The 25310-nt window shown below is 42.0% G+C and overlaps 1 protein-coding gene across 5 annotated transcripts; it reads right to left on the bottom strand.

The window, feature by feature from the left end:
• Positions 1-134: 134 nt before the first annotated feature.
• Positions 135-25310, bottom strand: LOC106612599 (mitogen-activated protein kinase kinase kinase kinase 5). Of its 5 annotated transcripts, XM_014213902.3 has the most exons (33): positions 25159-25310; positions 24934-25046; positions 17861-17918; positions 16812-16902; positions 16573-16637; positions 15779-15834; positions 15602-15649; positions 13673-13715; positions 13490-13562; positions 13252-13383; positions 12780-12842; positions 12561-12642; positions 11271-11387; positions 10992-11073; positions 10690-10742; positions 10082-10143; positions 9866-9910; positions 9728-9748; positions 5899-5944; positions 5060-5219; positions 4757-4857; positions 4567-4608; positions 4100-4255; positions 3749-3809; positions 3480-3582; positions 3159-3217; positions 2851-2954; positions 2157-2334; positions 1959-2027; positions 1705-1797; positions 1332-1455; positions 1114-1239; positions 135-221 (listed from the first exon to the last, which is right to left on the bottom strand). In XM_014213902.3, exons 1-32 carry the CDS (start codon positions 25220-25222, stop codon positions 1143-1145), a joined length of 2661 nt encoding a protein of 886 aa, XP_014069377.1. In that variant the 5' UTR covers positions 25223-25310; the 3' UTR covers positions 135-221; positions 1114-1142. The 5 variants fall into 5 exon arrangements, with proteins under 5 accessions (XP_014069377.1, XP_014069376.1, XP_014069378.1 ...); XM_014213901.3 differs by having other exon boundaries at positions 135-1239; XM_014213903.3 differs by having other exon boundaries at positions 135-1239; positions 25142-25268.

Raw genomic sequence — 25310 nt, 5'->3', positions numbered from 1 at the left:
GACCTCGGAGAGATAGGAGCTCCATTCAGAATAGTGTCTATGGGCAATTCATCATAATGACACTCCAAAAACACAATCATGCACTGTGAAACCATTTGGCCACTTGTTGACATTACAGTATTATGAAAAATAAGTCAGACTTGGAAGATCTTTATTGGGCAATGTTCCCTATTTATTTGAATAGATTGTGATGGGAAGTGTGTCTGTGAGCCCGTGTAAGCCTGAGGATGAAAAAAGACAGTTTGGTCTCAGAGTAGACATAACATAGTAAACTTAATTCCAGGACACTCAAATTAGTATGACATGTTATGTTTGGTATGGTTGCATAAAACAGATTGTTACTTAAGGCAAAAACGAAAGTGGGGTGGATGGGTAGGCTTATAACGCGAACATCTATCAACCCAAAGGTTGCGATTTCAAATATCATCACAGACAACTTTAGCATTTTAGCTAATTAGCAACTTTTCAACGATTTACTACATTTTAGCTACTTTGCAACCATGTAGCACATTAGCTAACCCTTCCCATAACCCTAACCTTAAAACCCTTTAACCTAACTCTTAAACTTAACCCTAACCCCTAGCCTAGCTAATGTTAGCAAGCTAGCTAATGTTCGCCATCTAGCTAGAATTCGTAACATATCATACGTTTTGCAAATGCGTTACATATTGTACATTTTGCAAATTCATAACATATTATACATTTGGAAATTCATAACATATATAATATGAATTGTAATTCGTAACATATGAAATATGTGATGGAAATCCATAAATTAATACATACCATACGAAACATAACATATCATACCAAACGGAGTGTCTCTGATTCACATACAGAATAATCGACCCGAAATCGTGTCTGAGACCAGGTTGCAGCAGAGGTCAAGTACTGTAGTACTGTTACAGGATAAATAGGTATTTGTGGAGGAATGAATGCACATGTGTGTCTGGGCACACTGCCTGTGTGGGCTGGCAGTGGAAGCACTCCATCTGCTCCTAGATTGTGAGGGACGAATTCTGTCTGTGCTCCTTTAAACTAGCAGCACAGCAGTGTTGTTGGGCATGGACACAATGCCATGGCTGCTGCTTGGAGCGTTCACAGTGGTGCTACCTTGAGATTGGTCCCATGTGCTAGAGTTCTCAAGGTACTGGGACATAGTTCTCCGCAATCTCCAGGATGTACAGGTTACAGAGCCCCGAATTGTCCTCACTCTGCCGTGTCTCCATGACAACTATCCTGCAGGGGGTTATTAATGGGTTAATCAAAACTATATTTACTTGATTGTGTGTGTGAGTGTGTATCCCATGAAAGTATACAGGCACACATACCGGTCTGATCCCACTAGACGGAAGGTCTTCTTGGGGTCTGTGATCTCCTGCAGTACGTCTGGGCCCTCTCCTCTCCTCTGCCAGCCATGACGCCACACAGCCAGCAGAGTGTTCTCAAAATACACTGAACCAGACAGACAGACAGACAGACAGACAGACAGACAGACAGACAGACAGACAGACAGACAGACAGACAGACAGACAGACAGACAGACAGACAGACAGACAGACAGACAGACAGACAGACAGACAGACAGACAGACAGACAGACGTGGAGAGAATGTGCATTAGGTCCTCCATCTCCCAATACCCCCCCCCCACACCCCTCAAACCTCACAATGATTTATCATGATGACCATGCTCCCCTTCTTACCTACAGCTTCCACATCAAAAGTGAAAGTAGTCTCAGCTTGAATTATCTGGTGGCTCCTCTGCACACCCTCCAGGTCCACAATATGTACTGAATCTATTCAAAGGCGAGAGAGGTACACACACATTAGCCCTTCCTACACATTTCATTTTCCTCATATAGATTGATAGAGGCACCGTCATTCAGGGGTTAAAACAGACTTGGTCTGTAACTAGCCTACTCTTCCTGAGGATGGTGATGTTAACAACATGACTTACTCTCAATGAGCACCAGCAGAGTGTTACAGTCCAGTTGGTTCACCTGCACGGTGTCAGGACACCGGCTCTCTGGAACACAAACACACAGTTCCAACACAACTGTAAGATTGGTCCAAACTAAGAACAAAGCTCACAATTCCATTGAACTGTATGTTCATAGAAACAAGCATGCTCTGGGATGTGTTCAGTTCATAGTACCTAAGCCAGTGTTGGTGAACCAAGAGGTGTTGGAGTTGAGGTTCATGTTGTCCAGTTTAATGGGCTGCTCAGGACTGGGACCCCTGTGTACTCCAATACACACTAGAGGGTACTCCTGCTGCGGTGCCACCATCATCTTAAACACATGCAGGGGACTGGGCAGAGGGAAGTCAAAGTGCTGCAGGGGACAAATACACATAGTCAGCGAAGTAGTCAGCGAAGTAGTCAGGGAAGTAGTCAGTGAAGTAGTCAGCGAAGTAGTCAGCGAAGTAGTCAGGGAAGTAGTCAGCGAAGTAGTCAGCGAAGTAGTCAGGGAAATAGTCAGGGAAGTAGTCAGCGAAGTAGTCAGCGAAGTAGTCAGCGAAGTAGTCAGCGAAGTAGTCAGTGAAGTAGTCAGCGAAGTAGTCAGGGAAGTAGTCAGCGAAGTAGTCAGCGAAGTAGTCAGGGAAGTAGTCAGGGAAGTAGTCAGGGAAGTCAGGGTCTGTCAGCTGTGACAGTAGACGTGACTACAGGGTTGTCTCTAGTAGGGAGAAAACGATTTGAAGCGGTGTGAAACAGGGAACAATTATCTGAACTTATCCGATAAGATCTTTTGCAAACTGTTTTGCTACGATGTGCCCTACTGAAGGACCCAGGAAGACAGTGGGCAGCAGGAGGATGAGAAGGGATGCTGTGGGATCCTGTGTGTACTCACCTTGATGAGCATGAACTTATGCATGGGCTCGTACCACTGCAGGAGCACCACACTGGTCTCCAGGGCACAGCACAGGAACACACAACCCTGCTGCACGTTACTGGCTGCACGGAGCAAGGGGGAGATAGAAGAGGACCTCAGCATTCTAGTATAACAGTCATTTAGCAGACACATTGATCTAAATCATCTTTGACTTCAAACCCACTCGTGTTACAAGCACAATACTACAACTGAAGTTCAGTGACTGAACCGCCTGAACCCTTTTTTTTATCAAGCTAAACAGAACTTCTCAAATTCTCTTTTCTCACCCACTGAGCAGGTCTTGCAGCCTTTGGTGTCCGGTATCTTACATGACACCGCAAACTTCCTGCAAATAACAAAGAAAATGTATGTTGATACGTAATAGTAACTACAGAGGGAGACATTGTTATAATCAACAACAAACACCAGGGTTGATTTCACTAGGAAAGAAGCGGAAGGAAACGGGACGAAACAGGGGTGGGACTACAACTGAGCTTAATAAGAATACGAAATGCTTGTTTTGCTTTTCTGTTGGGGAAGGCTTTGCTACGGTGTTCACTGATGAATAAGACCCAGCACTAGCGTATGGCATTGAGTTGTAGGGTTACCTAGGCAATAGTCTGTGGGTTGGCAAGGCCACCATTCGCTGCTCCTTTCGGGCCTGCTCATACAGCTCCTTCAGTAAGTGAGAATGGAGCTGGGATGACTTACCTGTGGACGAAAACACACACACACACACACACACACACACACACACACACACACACACACACACACACACACACACACACACACACACACACACACACACACATTTCAGTCTATTTATTTGACAGATGTTAGTATTGTAGAATGTCTATGGCTTGCTGGATCTCACCTGATATTGACATGAGGACATTACTAATGGTGTAAACCCAGCTGCACTTTCCTGGATAGAGCTGCAGGAGAGATTCGGGCAATGAGAACATTTCAAGGGTTTTCGAGTTAGGTAGAGATTACAAGCAATATCAAAGCAAAATGCAACACTGCAGCAATAACATCCATTTTACTGAATTGTACAGTCATAGCTGTAGAGCTTAATCTCTAAAACCCTAAGTTTAGAGCTTAATCTCTAAAACCCTAAATTTAGCCTCACTGTAGCTCTGGTCCAGGGCGTTAGGATACGTTCAACTCGGGACCAGATCTAGCCTCACTGCAGACATAGAAAGACATTAGAGCAGATTCTCACCAGCTCCATGGTGGCCTCTGAGCTGTTCAGGTTGAGGGTGTAGATCCCCTCGTCTGCTCCCAGGATCAGGTGGTGGTCTTTGGTGGTCGGATGGTCCCACGACGTTGAACAATTCACTTTCAACGGACAGCCATGGAATACTTTCTTAAAGTACACCTAGAGACGAGGTGGAGAACAGGACCCATATTCATAAACTGTTTCAGTGTAAGAGAGCTGATCTAGGATCAGTTCCCCCATGTCCATATCATCTGAATCATTATGATAAACTAAACTAATCTGATCATAGATCTGTACTGCTACTCTGAGACGCTTTATAAATATGGGCCCAGGAGTCACTGTCATTGTTCGTAGTGTGTGTATAGTGTTCCACATAAAGGTGTGAGTAAGTCTCAGTGCATCAATATAGAGTTACAGTAACTGTCGTAAGCGTTGAGCGACATACTCGTGAGACTGGTGGACAAACTTACTGGAGGTTTCTTCAGCACAGGGCTGGCACATTCAACTGGATCCTGTAATAGAAAACAGACACATATTCTAAACATGCATATTGGAATCAGTTTATCCACATTTCTGCGAGCCAACAAGTGATGAGTTTTCCTGGTCCTCCTCTTAGAAGGAAAAATGAAATGCTGTTTTAATTCCTGGTCCCATCCATACCTGGGGGGGCTGTCTCCTTCTCCTGTCTTTCTTGGGGGGCAGCTCAGGTGGTTGGAGGTCCGCTGGTCTGTCTGTTATGTGTAATGGGAAGGAAACAGGGTCTACAGGGGACACAATCATGTTGTTACTTTACATTAGAGAGCATGGAGAAGATGTGCTTCAGGGTAAATGTCATAGGTCAAAGGTCATTCACTGTACATGGTACAGTATACAATTCAGAAGGGACAACAGGGCTATCAAATTAAGATCCTATAACGGTAACTGTAGGTAACAAATAGGGATAAGAGTGGAGCTGGCACTCACCGGAGTTGACGTTTCGCTGGGAGCGTGGACGGGGGACGGGGCGTGTGTGGGTGGCACTAGAGGTCCGGAGGAGGGGCGAGGGGGCGTAGAGGGAGTGAAGTGTCCGGCCATGTTCGTCCTCTCCTGTCACAATCTCCTCTGAACTGGGACAAACTTTGGGCTGCGTGGGCACAGTGGTGTAAAGTACTTAAGTAAAAATACTTTAAAGTACTACTTATGTCATTTTTGGGGGGTATCTGTACTTTACTATTTATATTTTGGGCAACTTTTACTTTTACTTCACTACATTCCTAAAAAACGTTTTACTCCATACATTTTCCCTGACTCCCAAAGTACTCGTTACATTTTGAATGCTTTGCAGGACAGGAAAATGGTCCAATTCACACACTTATCAAGAGAACATCCCTGGTCATCTCTACTGCCTCTGATCTAGCGGACTCACTAAACACAAATTATTCGTTTGTAAATTATGTCTGAGTGTTGGAGTGTGCCCTTGGCTATCCGTAAATTTAAAAAATGGTGCCGTCTCGTTTGCTTAATGTAAGGAATTTTAAATGATTTATACTTTTACGTTTGATACTTAAGTATATTTAAAACCAAATACTTTTAGACTTTTACTCAAGTAGTATTTTACCGGGTGACTTTTACTTGAGTCATTTTCTATTAAGGTATCTTTACTTTTACTCAAGTATGACAATGGGGTACTTTTTCCACAACTGCGTGGGCATATGAGGTCAAGCACTGGAAATGTGGCTTTTTATCAACTTTATGCTGTAGGCTATGTCAACACCATATTCATAATGAATGGTCATAGTTTAGAAAATGTAGTGTTTGTTTACCTTAGGAGGGAGTGGGGGTGGGATGTCATCTAGTGGGATTGTTACACTGTTCAGGGATAAACAGAAATAGTTCAGTGTTTCAGATTGTTGTTTTCATCCAAATCTTCGGATCTCTTTTCCCATGAAGCTCTGTTATCCTTTTGGGGTTAGGGGGCAGTATTGACAATTTCGGAAAAATATGTGGCCATATTAAACTGCCTCCTACTCAAACTCAGAACGTAGGATATGCATATTATTAGTAGATTTGGATAGAAAACACTATGAAGTTTCTAAAACCGTTTGAATGGTGTTTGTGAGTATAACAGAACTCATATGGCAGTCAAAACCCTGAGAGAAATCCTAACAGGAAGTGGAAATCTGATGTGTGGAATCACTTTCAAGCCTTTGCCTATGAAACACACTGTAAATTAGGATTCATGTAGCACTTCCTACGGCTTCCACTAGATGTCAACAGTCTTTACAAAGTGGTTTGAGTCTTCTCCTGTAAAAACTGACCGAACGAGAGGCCTGGAAAGTTTGTCATAGGGGGAGGGCCATTACTACTATGACGTGCATGCCCGTGGGTACTCTCTCGTTCTGAAACGTTTTGTAAGACAATGCAATCGTCCGCCTTGAATATTATTGAAGTTCTGATTGAAAAAGGCCCTAAAGATTTATGCTATACAACGTTTGACATGTTTGAACGAACGTAAATAATATTTTTTTGCACTTTCGTGACGACAAGTCCCGCGCGCTTCGTACATTTTGAGTAGCCTTCGGAACGCGCTAACAAGAAGGAGCTATATGGACATAAATTATGAACTTTTTTGAACAAAACTACATTTGTTGTGGACCTGGGATTCCTGGAAGTGCCTTCTGATGAAGATAATCAAAGGTAAGTGAATATTTACAATAGTATATTTGATTTTAGATGGTTCCAAGATGGCGCTAACCTGTATCGCCTAGCCTATTTTTCTGAGCATAGTACCTCGTTTATTGCAAAGTGTGATTTCCCAGTAAAGTTATTTTGAAATCTGGCAATGCGGTTGCATTCACGAGATGTTAATCTATAATTCTTTGAATGACAATATTATATTTTACCAATGTTTTCGAATAGTAATTTTGTAAATTGTAGCGCAGATTCACCAGCAGTTTTGGAGGCTAAATATTTTCTGAACATCACCGCCATTGTAAAATGCTGTTTTTGGATATAAATATGAACTTGATAGAACAAAAAATGCATGTATTGTCTAACATAATGTCCTAGGAGTGTCATCTGATGAAGATTGTCAAAGGTTAGTGCATCATTTTAGCTGGTTTTCTGCTTTTGGTGATGCCTGTCTTTGCATTGAAAATAGCTGTGTGTAATGTTTTGTCAATGTACTGTCCTAACATAATCTAACTTTATGCTTTTGCCGTAAAGCCTCTTTGAAATCAGACAACGTGGTTGGATTAAGGAGATGTTTATCTTTCAAATGGTGTAAAATAGTTGATTGTTTGAGAAATTGAAATTATTAGATTTTTGCTATCTTGTCAAGCAATCCCGTTACCGGGATGAGAACGGGAAGGGGTCCCATAGAGGTTAAATAGATGGGTTGGCTGACACTGTCACGAAAATGATGTGCGCATCAACTTGGCCACAAGGTGGGCGTTGTTATCATTCTGGACGGTCAGCTAGCTAGCAACAATTACAAGAAGCTGCCATGTGGGGAATCGTAGGCGGCTCATTTCAGCTCTTTGTATCTTGTTATTGATACCATGTCTTGTTTTGAGATGTTTAGACTGACGACATGTCTATGCTAATGTCCAGTACAAAAAAACATTGCAGTTTTGAAAAGTACTGCAGTAAAAAAAACGGTGTTATTTTGGACACAGTATTTGTAGCGTACTGCAGTTATACTGCACTCTGACCACAATCTGTTTTCCTAAGGGTTGGCAAAAATTTGCTAGCTAGCTAACCAACAACTGTAACGATGTATTTGAGAGACATCAAGTGCTCATTGTGCAAATGTATTTATGTTTTCAATAAACATTTGGAGACTAAATATAGTTTACACGGTTACACATGTTGTCAACATTCTAAGCCAACCCTGTCTATTTTGTCCCATTTGTATTTGTATTTGTATTTATTAAGGACCCCCAAGGCAGCAGCTACTCTTCCTGGGGTCCAGCAACATTAAGGCAGTTATATAGAATTTAAAATATTACATTTCATAACACTGACTGGCAACAGAGCTGTATTGGCTGTCTAGATGTGCAAGGAGTTGACTCCTAGTAGGGGGGTATAAATATATGTTCTTGTGTAATCATGTCTTTGCAGCTGTTTGACCCAGTGGGTGAATAAACTTGGTTTGAGCTTTTTACTAGTTGTCCGTGAGTTTTTACTCTGTTTGTTCAGAACATAACAGTAGGCGTTGTCGACAGGATTCACCACGATTTACAGTCGAACTAGAGTCCGAATCAGTGAAACAGGAGCCGGCACCAAAAACAAGGTAGGCACAGTTCCTACACCTTTTACCACTCATTCTGACATCTTGGGAAGATGAGAGTCGTAGGCTGAACCAATTATAGGATACGGACCTAGAAAGCCTGAGTTTATTCAGTAGGCTCATTGTGTAATGACCAGTCGTAAATATTTGGTGTAGGGTAGGTTCCGTAAGGATAGGTCCCGAGTGGGGGTGTTCCTCTGTGAGATCCATAACTAACCCATGGTGTAGGGTAGGTTCCGTAAGGATAGGTCCCGAGTGGGGGTGTTCCTCTGTGAGATCCATAACTAACCCATGGTGTAGGGTAGGTTCCGTAAGGATAGGTCCCGAGTGGAGCTGGTTCTCTGCGAGATTCGTGGGTGACACTACAGTGTAAGGTAGGTTCCGTGTAGGATAGGTCCCTAGTGGGGGTGTTCCCCTGCAAGATCCGTAATTGGGACGAAAGTCCCAGCCGTGGTGGCCGTGAGGCCGTAGAGTGTGTGTGTGTGTGTGTGTATGGATAAATTGTCATGCTTGTGTACTAGTACGAAAGGTTGTAGAGAAGTAGCCCATGTAGAAGGACAAAGGACAGAAGTGCATACGATGGAGAATAGGAGATATCTGAGAATATCTGTGCTGATGAAACATTGTCAGTGAGTGGGAATGTGGATGGTGATAAAAGGTTACCTATAAGTTCTGAAGGAGAGCCCCATCCAAGATATTCAAATGTTGTTTGAACATGATTTGTGTGTTTTAGCAGAAGCAATAAGGAGAGAGGTTAGTTTATGCCCTATTGGGGCTGGGAACCGTGCCAGATTATGTGAAAATAGGAAGACAGATGTGAATAATTTTGGTTATGTGTGTTGTCAACAACAGTGATATGTGAAGCGTGACACTGGTATAAGACAGCTGTTTGACCCAGTGGGTGAATAAACTTGGTTTGAGCTTTTTACTAGTTCTCTGTGAGTGTTTACTCCATTTCTTCAGAACCTAACCATGGTAAAGACAATGATGTTGAGCGAAGTCCATCCACTCCATCCCAACTGAGAAATACAGTACACTCTTAGAAAAAAAAGGTTATTTGTCATAGGAGAACCCTTTGACAAACCCTTTTTGGTTCCACCTAGAACCCTTTACAAAAAGGGTTATCCTTTGGGGAGAGCCGAAGAACCCTTTTGGAACCCTTCTTTCTAAGAGTGTACATCCGGATCTGTATTCACTAAGTGTCTCAGAGTAGGAGTGCTAATCTAGGATCAGTTTTATCATAATGGATAAGAGAGGTGGTGCTGATCCATCAGCACTCCTACTTTGGGACTGTATGAATATGGGCTCAGAAATACAGATGAGAGTGAATGGGTGAAGTATGTCTCAGTAGGCTTGCTTACCTTCTGGTGCAGATGGTCGGACTGTTGAAAGAAGATGGAGAGAAGGGAGAGAGGGTGGTCAAACAGCTCAGATAAATGTACAACTGAAGATATTTCAATAAACGAATGAATGAATAGTCAAGTGTGCGATATGATTACATGTCCACGTCATCATAGTCATCATCTGAGTCCATGCATTGGTCTCTATAGGGAAGAGAGAAAGGGAAGGAGATCAACACAGTGCCAGATAAGATCGGTAGTCAATAGTCGTCTCCTCATTACTCATTGGATCCTTTGTCCTGTAAGTGGAAGACTTGGAGATGATGGAGACATCAGTCAGTGTGTTATTGGTTTGCTGAGCAGTAATCCACATACCTGATTAGGCTCTTGTCGCTGCCAGTGGATTCCAGTGTGTGCCACTGCACTGTAGACCGTACCTGAAGTACAGAAAGACAATGACAGAAGACTCTGATCAATAAGATACGCAGGCCTACATTTGTATCCACACTAGGAAGCACAGTGGTACACAGGCATGGATACCACCACAGGTACAGTGGTGTAAAATATTAAGTATTAACTATCAAAATAAAGAAAGTCGCACACTCCATGTATAATCTCACAGCAATTTAATGGGTATTTATGGTCAATTTATGGTAAATACCCATTAAATTGCTGGGAGATTATACATGGAGTGTGCGACTTTCTTTATTTTGATAGTTTATAGTTTATTTGCCATTAGTCAGCACCTCCACAAAAACTATTATTCCGGGTGTGCGCCAGCTCATGTTTTTTTATGCAATGTATTAAGTAAAAATACTTTCAAGTACTACTTAACTCGAGTAGTATTTTACTGGCTGACTTTCACTTTTACTTGAGTAACTTTCTATTAAGGTATCTATACCTTTACTCAAGTATGACAATTGGGTACTTTTTCTACCACTGCCCACACACACTCATATACAGTCATACACACACACACTTACCATTGCTTCTGGTGAGGCTGTCTTTACTGGCCTCCTGGTGTAGAGCTGCTCCACTGATAACACACACACACACACACACACACACACACACACACACACACACACACACACACACACACACACACACACACACACACACACACACACACACACACACACACACACACACACACACACACACACACACACACCAATCCAGTGATTAGTCGCACATCTATACAACCGATTACTTTTCCTGGGCAGGTTCACAAAGAAAAAAATAGAAAAAAATAGAAAAATAAATATATATATATATTTCTCACAGCTGATGTCAGAGTTGGTTCTCTCTGCCTGCTTGTGTCTGTTAATGGAGTGAATCCTTCTCAAGGAGCCGGGTATCACAACCTATCGGAGATATAGGAGATATCACCATATAGCCATTCTTTCATTTGACATGTCTTTTACAATGTGTGATCATGTTTACTGATGTGTATCATTCATGTGTATTGTGTATACAAGGTATATTACTATATGATATTACAGTGTGTGTGTTTGTGTGTGTGTATGTTTGATTGTGGAGGGTATGTGTGCGATGCTCTGACCTCCACCTCCTCCTCCTCAGACGGCAGCGAGGGCTTCAGTTTCTCAGGGTGATGCAGCTTCTCCAGCAGATCCAAGATCAGATCCTGTCTCAGACACGGCTGGGTCAGAAACAGGTGCTGCAGGAATTAAAGAGAGAAAGAGACAGAGAGAGACAGAGAGAGAGAGACAGAAAGAGAGAGACAGAGAGAGATAGAGAGAGACAGAAAGAGAGAGAGAGAGAGAGGGAAATCAAGGAGAGAAAAAGGTGTACACTGATTACAAGAGATGAATAGATGAGCTCAAGTTTCAACTTTATTTGTGGGCTAGTACATGAAGTCATAGGGCAGCCATCAATAGACACATACACTGAGTGTACATAGGCTGACCAGGTGAATCCAAGTGAAAGCTATGATCCCTTATTGATGTCAATTGTTAAATCCACTTCAATCAGTGTAGATGAAGGGGAGGAGACAGGTTAAAAAAGGTTTTTAGGCCTTGTGGCATGAACTGCAACGCTGCTGGGTTTTTCACGTTCAACAGTTTCCGGTGTGTTTCAGGAATGGCCCACCACCCAAAGGACATCCAACCAACTTGACACAACTGTGGGAAGCATTGGAGTCGACATGGGCCAGCATCCCTGTGGAACTCTTTCGACACCTTTCCCTGAATAATTGAGGCTGTTCTGAGCGCAAAAGGGGGTGCAACACAATATCAATACCATATTCGTTTGGTATACTGATTATATATAATAGGCCTACTAGTGATTGACAGCAGCAGCACAAAAGTATAGCAAGCCAAAGTCACCTAATAAGTAAAGTGCTCAGTGCATTTTCAGATCCTCTAGTCAACAACATATCAACAACGTGCCGACAAAAAAACCATCATCAACGTCAACACCACCATCATCAACAACATATTACGGTCGTCATCCTCAACATCATCATCATCCCAAGCCTACCTCCTTCTCTTCCCTGTATTGAAAAGGGCAATGGCCGTAAGGGTGAAGGAGTGCTTGTACCTGTTAGTCTTAACAGTGGGGAATCTAAACTGGGAGCCAGAGGACCTGGTACTCATGTTGTAGGGGCTGGGAACAGTCAGACAGGATGGCTTTCTGCCTTTCTCACCCCTTCTCTGTTGTACAGGTCAGACAGACTACTCTGCTGCACTCCTGTGATCTTACTGCCCACTTTCACTATTGTAGCTAGTGCATTTGAAGAAAAGTGAGGGAAGGAGAAAGAGGACCGGTGGGTGAGTGAGTGAGATCTAGCAGAGAAGAGAGACATTCTCTGAGTTTCTTGAGGTTTACTCACTGTCAGCATCTTTGAGGCACTGGGTCTCTTCTTAGTGTTCCTGATCAGCATTGCCTTGACAAAGTTATAGAAAATGGAGGACCTAACATGAAAGTGGTGGAAGAAAATACTGTTGTTTTAACCAACTGCATATTACACACTGTAGATGAATTGACGGAATTAAAGAATACAGGTATCATTGCCACAGCTCAGGTGGATAGTAATGGTTTTACTGCATACCATTTGGCCTTTTCCTTTAGTTTAGGAGGTTGGTAGCCACTTTTGGACATGAGGAACAGCACCCTGAGAAAAGACAAGACTTTGATGTGAGGTCCGTGTGTCTGTCTGTCCGTGTGTGTGTGTGTGTGTGTGTGTGTGTCGTCACAGGACGACATTGTAACTAAGAATTAGTTCTTAATTGACTTACCTGTATAAATAAAGGTGAAATGAAATGTAAAAAAGTGGGGGTAGGCATGTGCATAAACGGCATGCATGAATGTACATACAACTGGAACATGAGGGGGTGTAGAAAGAGGAACGTCTTGATTCTTTCTGCGGGGAGTGTGAATGTAAGAAAGAATGTCGTGTGTGTGTGTGTGTGTGTGTGTGTGTGTGTGTGTGTGTGTGTGTGTGTGTGTGTGTGTGTGTGTGTGTGTGTGTGTGTGTGTGTGTGTGTGTGTGTGACAGGAATGATTTGTGTGTGTGTCATTACCGTAGTGGGTGCACATCGAACAATGGGGGCTGCAGCTCAGCCAGCTCGATAGCAGTGATTCCTACAGACCACACGTCACACAGCTCGTTGTAACCCCCCTTTATCTCCACGGCAGCCACCTCTGGCGCCATCCTGGAAGACACGGGCAACCGCTACCATCAACATCAAGACCATCTGACATCAGACACAACCTCAAGAAGAGCCAAAGGGAGGGGACTCATTTGACCTTCAACCTCACCAGTAAGGAGTCCCGATGAAGGACATCCGCCGTGCCAGAGTAGCCGTGATCTGTGCCGAAATCCCAAAGTCCGCTAAACAGCCAGATAAATACGTCACTTATTTAATGTGAGGACAAAAATCTATGATTTCAGTGTCATTATTTACTTCCTGATGAGTGTATTAGAGCATCACAGTCACAAACCTAGCTTCACCTCTCCTTGGTCATTCAGGAGGATGTTGGCACCCTGGACAACAGGAAGAAGAGACAAAAGTGATCATGACAGAGCAATGTGTACACTGTCTGGACAGCATGCAAACATTGCATCATAATTTAAAGCAAGCCTTGTCTGAGCCAGAACGGCCCATAGCGACAGACTAGCGTCCTGTCTAGTAGTTGTACTAGTACAGTGGGGGGGAAAAAGTATTTGATCCCCTGCTGATTTTGTACGTTTGCCCACTGACAAAGAAAGGATCAGTCTATAATTTGAATGGTAGGTTTATTTGAACAGTGAGAGACAGAATAACAACAAAAATATCCAGAAAAACGCATGTCAGAAATGTTATAAATTGATTTGCATTTTAATGAGGAAAATAAATATTTGACCCCCTCTCAATCAGAAAGATTTCTTGCTCCCAGGTGTCTTTTATACAGGTAACGAGCTGAGATTAGGAGCACACTCTTAAAGGGAGTGCTCCTAACCGCAGCTTGTTACCTGTAAAAAAGACACCTGTCCACAAAAGCAATCAATCAATCAGATTCCAAACTCTCCACCATGGCCAAGACCAAAGAGCTCTCCAAGGATGTCAGGGACAAGATTGTAGACCTACACAAGGCTGGAATGGGCTACAAGACCATCGCCAAGCAGCTTGGTGAGAAGGTGACAACATTTGGTGCAATTATTCGCAAATGGAAGAAGCACAAAAGAACTGTCAATCTCCCTCGGCCTGGGGCTCCATGCAAGATCTCACCTCTTGGAGTTGAAATGATCATGAGAACGGTGAGGAATCAGCCCAGAACTACACGGGAGGATCTTGTCAATGATCTCAAGGCAGCTGGGACCATAGTCACCAACAAAACAATTGATAACACACTACGCCGTGAAGGACTGAAATCCTGCAACGCCCGCAAGGTCCCCCTGATCAAGAATACATATACATGCCCGTCTGAAGTTTGCCAATGAACATCTGAAGGACTCAGAGGACAACTGGTGAACGTGTTGTGGTCAGATGAGACCAAAATGGAGCTCTTTGACATCAACTCAACTCGCCGTGTTTGGAGGAGGAGGAATGCTGCCTATGACCCCAAGAACACCATCTCCACCGTCAAACATGGAGGTGGAAACATTATGCTTTGGGGGTGTTTTTCTGCTAAGGGGACAGGACAACTTCACCGTATCAAAGGGACGATGGACGGGGCCATGTACCGTCAAATCTTGGGTGAGAACCTCCTTCCCTCAGCCAGGGCATTGAAAATGGGTCGTGGATGGGTATTCCAGCATGACAATGACCCAAAACACACGGCCAAGGCAACAAAGGAGTGGCTCAAGAAGAAGCACATTAAGGTCCTGGAGTGGCCTAGCCAGTCTCCAGACCTTAATCCCATAGAAAATCTGTGGAGGGAGCTGAAGGTTCGAGTTGCCAAACGTCAGCCTCGAAACCTTAATGACTTGGAGAAGATCTGCAAAGAGGAGTGGGACAAAATCCCTCCTGAGATGTGTGCAAACCTGGTGGCCAACTACAAGAAACATCTGACCTCTGTGATTGCCAACAAGGGTTTTCTCCACCAAGTACTAAGTCATGTTTTGCAGAGGGGTCAAATACTTATTTCCCTCATTAAAATGCAAATCATTTTATAACATTTTTGACATGAATTTTTCTGGATATTTCTGTTGTTATTATGTCTCTCACTGTTCAAATAAACCTACTATTAAAATTATAGACTGATCATTTCTTTGTCAGTGGGCAAACGTACAAAATCAGCAGGGGATCAAATACTTTTCCCCCCCACTGTACATCATGTTTCCTCATGCTACTGAAACAGGAGATAGGCTCCTGCCCCTATGGGCCATTCATAACCGTTTTAAGCATAACTCATCCCAATAGATTAGGGAGTCAACCCTGGTCATTTCACCTTTATATCTCTGTGAATCTTCTTCTGGGCATGTAAGTAATCCAGACCCTGCAGGTAGACAGTTAGTACACTGTTACGTGTTGATATCAAAGCTAGAGATAACAAAACTATTACCTAAAACAGCCAAGTGACATGTTATCCATGCTATATTGTAATGTGTGATATGAGTGGTCTAACCTGCAACATCTCCCTGCAGACAAATGCAATCTGAAGCTCAGAGAGAGGTCCGGTCACTAGAGGGAGAGAAGAGAGGGTGTGAAGTAGGACACTGTTTTATAAACTCTGTTACAGTTGTAGATCGTAATCTGGTCCAGTTCACCCACACACACACACACACACACATTTCTCTAGAGGACGAAGTGACAAATGTCTTAAGAAGCACAGCAGTCGATAATGAGTAATTTATGATCACTCAGATTAAATCTATAAAAATAGGCGAATGCAGAAGATGTTTTGGGCGGAGGGGTTTTACAGCGTAATGGTAAATGGTGATACACTCGTAGAAAAAAGTGTTCCAAAAGGGATCCCTTTTTGGTTCCATGTAAAACTCTCCTCGCCTACGGGGACAGCTGAAGAACCATTTTAGGTTATAGATAGCACCTTTTTTTACAAGAGTGTAGGTGACCTTTAAAAGTGTTGCTGTGTTTGAACTTTGTGCACATCCTAACGTGACAAAACTTCCTGCCAGAGGTACTTCACAGAGTAAACCCTGCTGGTTGTGAGACTGATCTGGAGTCAAAGCCTGATCAAACAGATGTATTTATCTTTCATCCACACATACTGTAGATCTCCTCTCACCTTTTGTTAGTCTAACAGTTTGACCTTCCTCCTCAGAGTTTTCTCAGTTAATACATCACAAATCAACCTAAGCTCACACACACACACACACACACACACACACACACACACACACACACACACACACACACACACACACACACACACACACACACACACACACACACACACACCTTGGTAGACATCCTGGAGAGAGCCTCCTCCACAGAACTCCATGCAGATCGACAGCGTGTTGGCCCTGGAAACACACACGCATGCCACACACACACATCTGTCATATTAAAGGTTTATACTCCCAGTAATTTTATCATGATCACAACTGATAATATTCCCAATTAATCTGTATCATCCCATTCCAACTAGAGTATGATATGTGGCTGTGCGTGGCAGGGCCTGCTCAGAGCCCACTCACCGTATATAGCTGCCATAGTAGGCCACAATGTTGCAGTGCTTGCAGCTCTTCACAATGACGATCTCCTGCTGGATCACTGAGAAGTCCTCCTCTGTGTGGGAAAAGGTCATATCATATCATTTTAAACCATGTACCACACTGCAGTGTATATGGATGCCAGATGATATCATAATATAGCACCACAACATCATCTTGGTTTGTAACCAATTCTTTTTGTGGAACGGTTACATTTAACAACGGCATTACTGCGGAAATCTGATACCAATGTGGATTGAAAGGTTTGTTTCTTTCAGACCTGGATTCAAATACTACTTGAAATAATTTCAAATACTATATTTGTGCTCAATTAAGCTTGCCTGTTGTAATGGAAACAATATAAATGTCTAGAATGACCAAACTCCACCCACCTGGCACTCCAGACAGGTTAAAGCAAACGCTCCAAGTATTTGAAAGATATGAAATAGTATTTGAACCAATGATGTATATAAACCCTGGATTGCTGATGCTATGTATTGGCCATTGAGAGGCTTCGAAGCCACCGGTCGGCCATCTTGGCACTTCCCAGTAGGCGCTGTCCTCCATAGGAATGAATAGAATTCTACAGTATTTCAATTAAATGTTTCAAGGACAAAATTACATGTATTTATTTATTTTTTGTTGTTGTAGTGGGGACAGTAACATTAGTAATCTCAAAAAATCATACTTTAAGAATAAAAAAATAAAATAAAAAAAAATTACAAAAAAAAAAAGAAATATATATATATATAGATCTTTTTTAATTTGTATGTTTAGCTCACATAATATAATTTAAAGTATGCATTAAGGTGTCTGTAATAGAATAAACATGGCAAAAACTAATGTAGACATTTATAAATGCATTTCTATAGATTCCAAAACATTTTTTTTACACCGGTGGAGGAGTACCAAGATGGAGGCATGGTGGCTTCAACACAGCGCCCCCATCAGTCATCTAGTGTAAATATAAATCATTGATTTGAGCCCATGTGTGGTCTCTAGTATCTGTGGTAACAGAGGGGGGGTTCTTTTACCTGGCTCCATTTTGATGACCTTGATGGCCGCCAGCTCCCCGTTCTGCTTGTTCCGAGCCTGAGTAACAGACAGCTGCATCAGTCAGTGGACTTGTTATGGAAGGAGAGTATAACCTGATTCACTGACCTCAAGACAGATCATGTTGGGTCTATAAGTTTATGCGACAATTACTTTCCATTGAAAAACTGTGTTCATTATCTGTTGAGAGTTGATATGGTGTAGCCTTACTGTGGCGTTCACTGTTTTATTTACTGTGCTAAAAAGATCTGTGGTCTGCTGTGAGGAAACACCTACCAGGACTGTCCAGACTGTCCTATTTACTTCTGCATTGCCCAATCACACACCCTATATAGACTAGAGCACACCAATGAGAGACCCTGTTTGTTGGTTGACACAACAACACTAAACATACAGTTGAAGTCAGAAGTTTACATACACCTTAGACAAATACATTTAAACTAATTTTTTCATAATTCCTGACATTTAATCCTAGTAAAAATGCCCTGTCTTAGGTCAGTTAGGATCACCACAGTATTTTAAGAATGTGAAATGTCAGAAGAATAGTAAAGATAATTATTTATTTCAGCTTTTATTTCTTTCATCACATTCCCAGTGGGTCAGAAGTTTACGTACACTCAATTAGTATTTGGGCGCATTGCCTTTAAATTGTTTAACTTGGGTCAAACATTTCAGGTAGCCTTCCACAAGCTTCCCACAATAAGTTGGGTGAATTTTGGCCCATTCCTCCTGACAGAGCTGGTGTAACAGTCAGGATTCTAGGCCTCCTTGCTCGCACACACTTTTTCAGTTCTGCCCACAAATTTTCTATAGGATTGAGGTCGGGGCTTTGTGATGGCCACTCCAATACCTTGATTTTGTTGTCCTTAAGACATTTTGCCACAACTTTGGAATTTTGCTTGGGGTCATTGTCCATTTGGAAGACCCATTTGCGACCAAGCTTTAACTTCCTGACTGATGTTGCTTCAATATATCCACATAATTTTCCATCCTCATGATGCCATCTATTTTGTGAAGTGCACCAGTCCCTCCTGCAGCATAGCACCCCCACAACATGATGTTGCCACCACCGTGCTTCATGGTTGGGATGGTGTTCTTCGGCTTGCAAGCCTCCTCCTTTTTCCTCCAAACATAACGATGGTCATTATGGCCAAACAGTCAAACACTTCTATTTTTGTTTCATCAGACCAGAGGACATTTCTCCAAAAAGTCCGATCTTTGTCCTCATGTGCAGTTGCAAACTGTAGTCGGGCTTTTTTATGGCGGTTTTTGAGCAGTGGCTTCTTCCTTGCTGAGCGGCCTTTCAGGTTATGTCGATATAGGACTCGTTTTACTGTGGATATAGATACTTTTGTACTTGTTTCCTCCAGCATCTTCACAAGATCCTTTGCTGTTGTTCTGAGATTGATTTGCACTTTTTACACCAAAGTACGTTCATCTCTAGGAGATAGAACGCGTCTCCTTCCTGAGCGGTATGATGGCTGCGTGGTCCCATGGTGTTTATTCTTGTGTACTATTGTTTGTACAGATGAATGTGGTACCTTCAGGCGTTTGGAAATTGCTCACAAGGATGAACCAGACTTGTGGAGGTCTACAATTTCTTTCTGAGGTCTTGGCTGATTTCTTTTGATTTTCCTATGATGTCAAGCAAAGAGGCACTGAGTTTGAAGGTAGGTCTTGAAATACATCCACAGGTACACCTCCAATTGACTCAAATTATGTCAATTAGCCTATCAGAAGCTTCTAAAGCCATGAGATTATTTTCTGGAATTTTCCAAGCTGTTTAAAAGGCACAGTCAACTTAGTGTATGTAAAATTCTGACCCACTGGAATTGTGATACAGTGAATTATAAGTAAAATCATCTGTCTGTAAACAATTGTTGGAAAAATTACTTGTGTCATGCACAAAGTAGATGTCCTAAACGAGTTGCCAAAACTATATTTTGTTAACCAGAAATTTGTGGAGTGGTTGAAAAACAAGTTTTCATGACTCCAACCTAAATGTATGTAAACCTCCGACTTCAACTGTAGCCCCTGGGTGTGCACAGTGGAAAGTAGGCAGACAATAGGGCGGGGTTAGCTGGCGGGGGACTGGGTTGAGTGGAGAGAGATGGTCACTGAAGGAAAGCCACAAAACAAACAGTGCTCCTCTCACAGACCACTGGAAACGTTGTGATCGAAGTCAGGCCGTTTCCATGGTGACGTCACTGACATTATTGACAGATTGACACCACACAGATGCAGACACTCACCAGCTCTTATACTCATAGAGGATGAAGTGACAAATGTCTTAAGAAGCACAGCAGTCGATAATGATGAGTGACTTATGATCCCTCAAATGAAATCTATAAAAATAGGCGAATGCAGAAGATGTTTTGGGCGGAGGAGTTTGTGTGTGTGTGTGTGTGTGTGTGTGTGTGTGTGTGTGTGTGTGTGTGTGTGTGTGTGTGTGTGTGTGTGTGTGTGTGTGTGTGTGTGTGTGTGTGTGTGTGTGTATAGGTTAGGTTAGAGTAAGGGAGAAAAAAATCGGCCTAACAAAAAGTAAGAGGTCAAGCACGGTTCTACTTTGTGAAGTACCACTGGGAGGAAGTTATGTTATGAGTTCAAAAGTTCAAACACAAGGACACCTGTCACCATTTACCATTACACTGTAAGTCTTGAGCAGCTACCCTTGTGGGGACATACAATTCAGTCCCATTCAAAATCCTATTTTCATTAACCCCAAACCCTAACCCGTACCCTAACCTTAACCCAAAAACCTTACATTTACATTTTAGTCATTTAGCAGACGCTCTTATAGAGAGTGACTTACAGTAGTGAATGCATACATTTCATACATTTCTTCCGTACTGGTCCCCCGTGGGAATTGAACCCACAACCCTGGCGTTGCAAACACCATGCTCTACCAACTGAGCCACACGGGACCTTAACCCTAGCTCCTAACTCTAAAACTAACCCTAGCTCCTAACCCTAACCCTATACCTAATTCTAACCCTATACCTAACCCTAACCCTATACCTAACCCTAACCCTATACCTAACTCTAACCCTAACACTAATTCTAACGTTAACCCTCAACTTCCTAGAAATAGCATTTGACCTTGTGGGGACCATCAAAATGTCCCCAGTAGGTTAAATTTTTGTTTGTTTACTATCGTTGTGGGTACTTCTACAAGTCTAGTTAAACACGTCCACACACACACACACACACACACACACACACACACACACACACACACACACACACACACACACACACACACACACACACACACACACACACACACACACACACACACACACACACTATTTCTTGTGAAGTGTAGATACTATAAATACCAATGACTCTCTCACTTCTTTAATTCCACTTTCTGGCCTGTTGTCAAAGATTGCACCTGGCACAGCACGTCAGTGCATTTTATTGGCCGAGACACATTACAGTAACCCACTGTTTTCAGAATTATAAGTATTGTTGCTCGGGCTGAAACTCAACCTTAACCTGTCCTTCTTAGTTTGGTACACAATGAGCCAATGCATTTGAGCCTGTGGGATAGATTCTATTGCATCGAGAACTTGAGATTGTGTAAGTAGTTCTTCTGAATTTCACATTAGTAGGATCCCTGCTTACAAACACAACAAGTCTACTTCCATAGAGGGTAAATCCATTTGAATTCAACCACTTTTTGAAAGTATCCTAAATGTTTGCCCATGGAAGAAGTGGTCAGAAAGTGACTTTTTGGACCTGAATTCCAAAACATTCAGGAGATAGAGGTGCTCAAATTTTACATATTCCCACCATACTATGAGTTATCCATGTCTTCATCACTGGAAAAGATAAACGGTTGAATTTGATATCATTTAAAAGCTTACTAACAAGGTTGTCAAACTACTTTAGAACTTCTTGGACATTTTTTTTAAATGAAGATTATGACATACATTTTCGTTTAGTGTCAATTATCGAAAAACACGTGAACTCAGATTTGTTTCATATTCCCATATGTAGTAGCTTAGACCCTACCTTACATCATCTGAGGTTTTTGTGTTGAGCCTGCCATCGGTTGAGAAACAACATGCTCTTGAATACAGGGTGGGTGTCATTTCATTAATTGAAAAAATGTTTCAGAGAATGGACCTATCCCTTCAGACCACTGTAATTTAGCTGGTACACCACTGACATTTAAATAGAATTGACATTTCTACTTCTAACTACTACCACAAAGATGGACGCCGGTCCACCCACCGTCGAATGTCAACTTAAATGTCTATTCTATCATCTTTATTTCTAGGATTTCAATACTTTCCTATGGAGGGTTGACATGATTATTTAAAACAACAGATATTACCATTCACGTCAACATTCTAGGATGTGTGGACCTCCAACCATCTTTGCGGTACCATTTGAAAGTAGACATTTCTATTTTATTCCCATTTTAGGCCATTTATCAGCCAAAACATGACACCTACCCTGTATTCAAGAGCATGTTGTGCCTCAACTGATGGCAGGCACAAAAAAAAAAACTCAGATGATGGAAAATAGGGTCTAAGCTACAACATATGCAAATATGAGAAGAAAAAAAAAGATTTCCGTATTTTTAGATCATTTACATTTAAGGTTATCAAAAATGAAATTGTTATAAAAAAACTTTTTTTTTCAAGGTATTATAAAACAGTTTGACAAACCAGTTTGTAAGCTTTTAAATTAAATACATCTTAACTGTTTATCTTTTCCAGTGATCACTGTCTCTGGTCACTGGTATGGTGGGGTATGCAAAATAGGTCAACTTTGAGCATCTTTATTTCTTGAATGTTTTGGCATTCAGGTCCAAAACGTCACTTTTATGACCACTTCTACAATGGGCAAATACTGTATGTATGGAAGGTTTAGTTCAAATCAAACGGGGTGGTATTAAAAAGTGATTGAATTCAAATGGATTTAACCTAGATAGAGGATAGGAGTTGAAGTTGAAAAAAAGAGTCTTAGCCAAATGTGTACCCAAAAAAGTATTCTGCTTTCATAGAACAGTGTGCTGAAGCAGAAGTACAAAGTTACCAACACATAAAACCCCACAGCTCTTTCAATTACTGAGCTTCATGTTGTTGCCCAACAAGAACAACTTGCCACGATAATGAACATATGAGACATTAACAAACATTGGCAGAAGTCCAGGTATTTTTCTGGTGTTTACTTTTGTTTCCTTGACCGCCCCCACCCCAGCCCCTCCAGACACTTAACGTAGGCAGCATGCAAACCAAACATGTTCTTCCTCTCCCCCACATGCTAGTTAAATAAAGGTTAAATTAAAAAAATACAAAAATGCTCACTCAAGGCTGGCCTGTTTCCTTGACACTGTGGGTAAGCAAAGTGCCGCATCTGCAGGTCTCCATCAGTGTTCAGTCTGCTTGTTGAATCAACACATAGGCCTTAGAGAGTGGATAAGTGTGTGTGTGTGCCTGTGTGTTTGTGTGTGTGTGTGTCTATGTGTGTGTATGTGTCAGCTTGTGTGTATGTGCCTGTGGGTGAGTGTATTATAGTGAAAGCCCTTGTGGCTTCAGTGCTTTGAATGTGTATTTATTCACTTTGCAGAAAAAACTGTTTGCAGACATTGCCACCGTAAGTTGTTGAAAAAATGCAAAGTACTGTGAAAATAGAGCAGAATCTATCGATGGCCTCCGTTTCTCTCTGGAGAGGAAGTGCGCTCCATATTCCTCATACTTTGCATCAGTCACATGTACAGCGGGCAAGCTGCTGAACATAGCAGCTAGCATACTCTGCTAATGCTCGTTCAGAAAGGCCATTCATGATATTGTAAAATCTTTGTCATTTTTATACAATACCATTACTGACATTGTAGAGTGTAGCAGGATTATGGAAAGGGATATACATTCCACATAGGATACACAATTTGCACCAAATGTTCCTTATGGAATAAAAGTGAAAACGGTGTGCTTCACATTGAAATCATGCTATACTGTAGCATTAGCGTCCAACACAGAGAAGGCACATAGCAACTGAATGAAATGATCATGGCTGCTGGTGAATAGCACACTCATCATGTGGTGTTCAAACAGGTGCAAAGCACACTGCATTTCTGCAAAGTTCTGTGACAGGAGACAATATGACTTACTCAGAGATAGAATGTGTCCTCGCAACTTGTAGAAACCAAGTGTTACTGCAGGATACAGTTTGATATTGCCTCCCAACATCCATGCATATCAATGATTAAGCTTCTGTATTTGTTTTAATGGATGTGATGTTCCAACTCACTTATTGGTCACATCCTTTACCCACCTATCCTGATTCAAGGTTAACACATTGTGTATCTAATGTGGTCACAATAAATGTGTCTTTAGGACAGTGAATTCTCCAGAGCAGTGACTGTTTGTCTTGTTCCAACACAGTTACTGACTGAGAAGACATTCTGCCCAAAACTACCACATACAAAGCCACAGTGTAACTGGCTGGGGTTGAGCTGTGAGGGGTAAACACAACTGACCTCATGCTAAGAGTATAGGACTCAGTTACCTCAAGAAAGACAACATAGGTCAACCTCTATTCCCTGGTGAGCTATGAGCCAATCTTTCACTATTTGAGGAAACATATTCCACAGAACTGAGATAAAGCAAGAGTGATACAAGTGTGCTTTAATATAATACCCTTTTAGGTAATACAAAGGGCCATATTAATTTACTAAAAGTGAAAGATGAAGAGACAAAGGAAACCTGTATATGAAAAAAGTTAATCTAAAATATATTTTTCTAAAACCACTTAACAGGAATTACAAAAAAAAACGAAGTCTAAATTCCCTGAGAATGTGAATGAAATAATCCAACAAGGTTAATTTACTTGAGACATTATTTAGGCCTACATGAAATCAAACCATTGCCTGCCCCCACAAATACAATCTTAAATGGAAAATGTTACTGTTAATCAGACTATTGACATTTGAAACACAGGCCACCATTAGAAGCATGGCAAAAACAGTTAAAAGCACAACAACAAGGTAGAATAATACTCTCTGAAAATGTCCTGGTTGTGAGTTGTTTTAATCTCTGACCTTGTAAACTTCGCCATAGGTGCCTCCACCGACCCGGAGCAGAATCTCAAAATCCTCCTGGGGGTTCCGGGTGGAGATATCCAGTGCAGCCCGGTTCTGGGTATCCATTACTCCTGGGGCATGGCATAAACACACACACAGACGTAAACTCCCTCCACTGACTGCTGTTCCTGCTGAGGCGAACAAACACCACACCACTCTCTCTCACCTTCCTTCTTCACTCACCACTTAGACCTCCCTCCCTCTGGTCTCTTTCTTCTCTCTCTGTTGCATGCTCAGTGAAGCTCATTTACATTTACTCTGGTTTTATTTCCTGTTGGGTGTATGTCTGTGAAGGTATGAGTGTATGAAAGAGAGAAAGAGAGAGAGACAGAGAG

This window comes from Salmo salar, chromosome 09 (genome assembly GCF_965601325.2).
Source record: "Salmo salar chromosome 09, fSalSal1, whole genome shotgun sequence".
Lineage (NCBI taxonomy): Eukaryota > Metazoa > Chordata > Actinopteri > Salmoniformes > Salmonidae > Salmo > Salmo salar.
The sequence above is the reverse complement of the archived record's forward strand: the minus strand, read 5'-3'. Positions and strand labels throughout refer to the sequence as shown.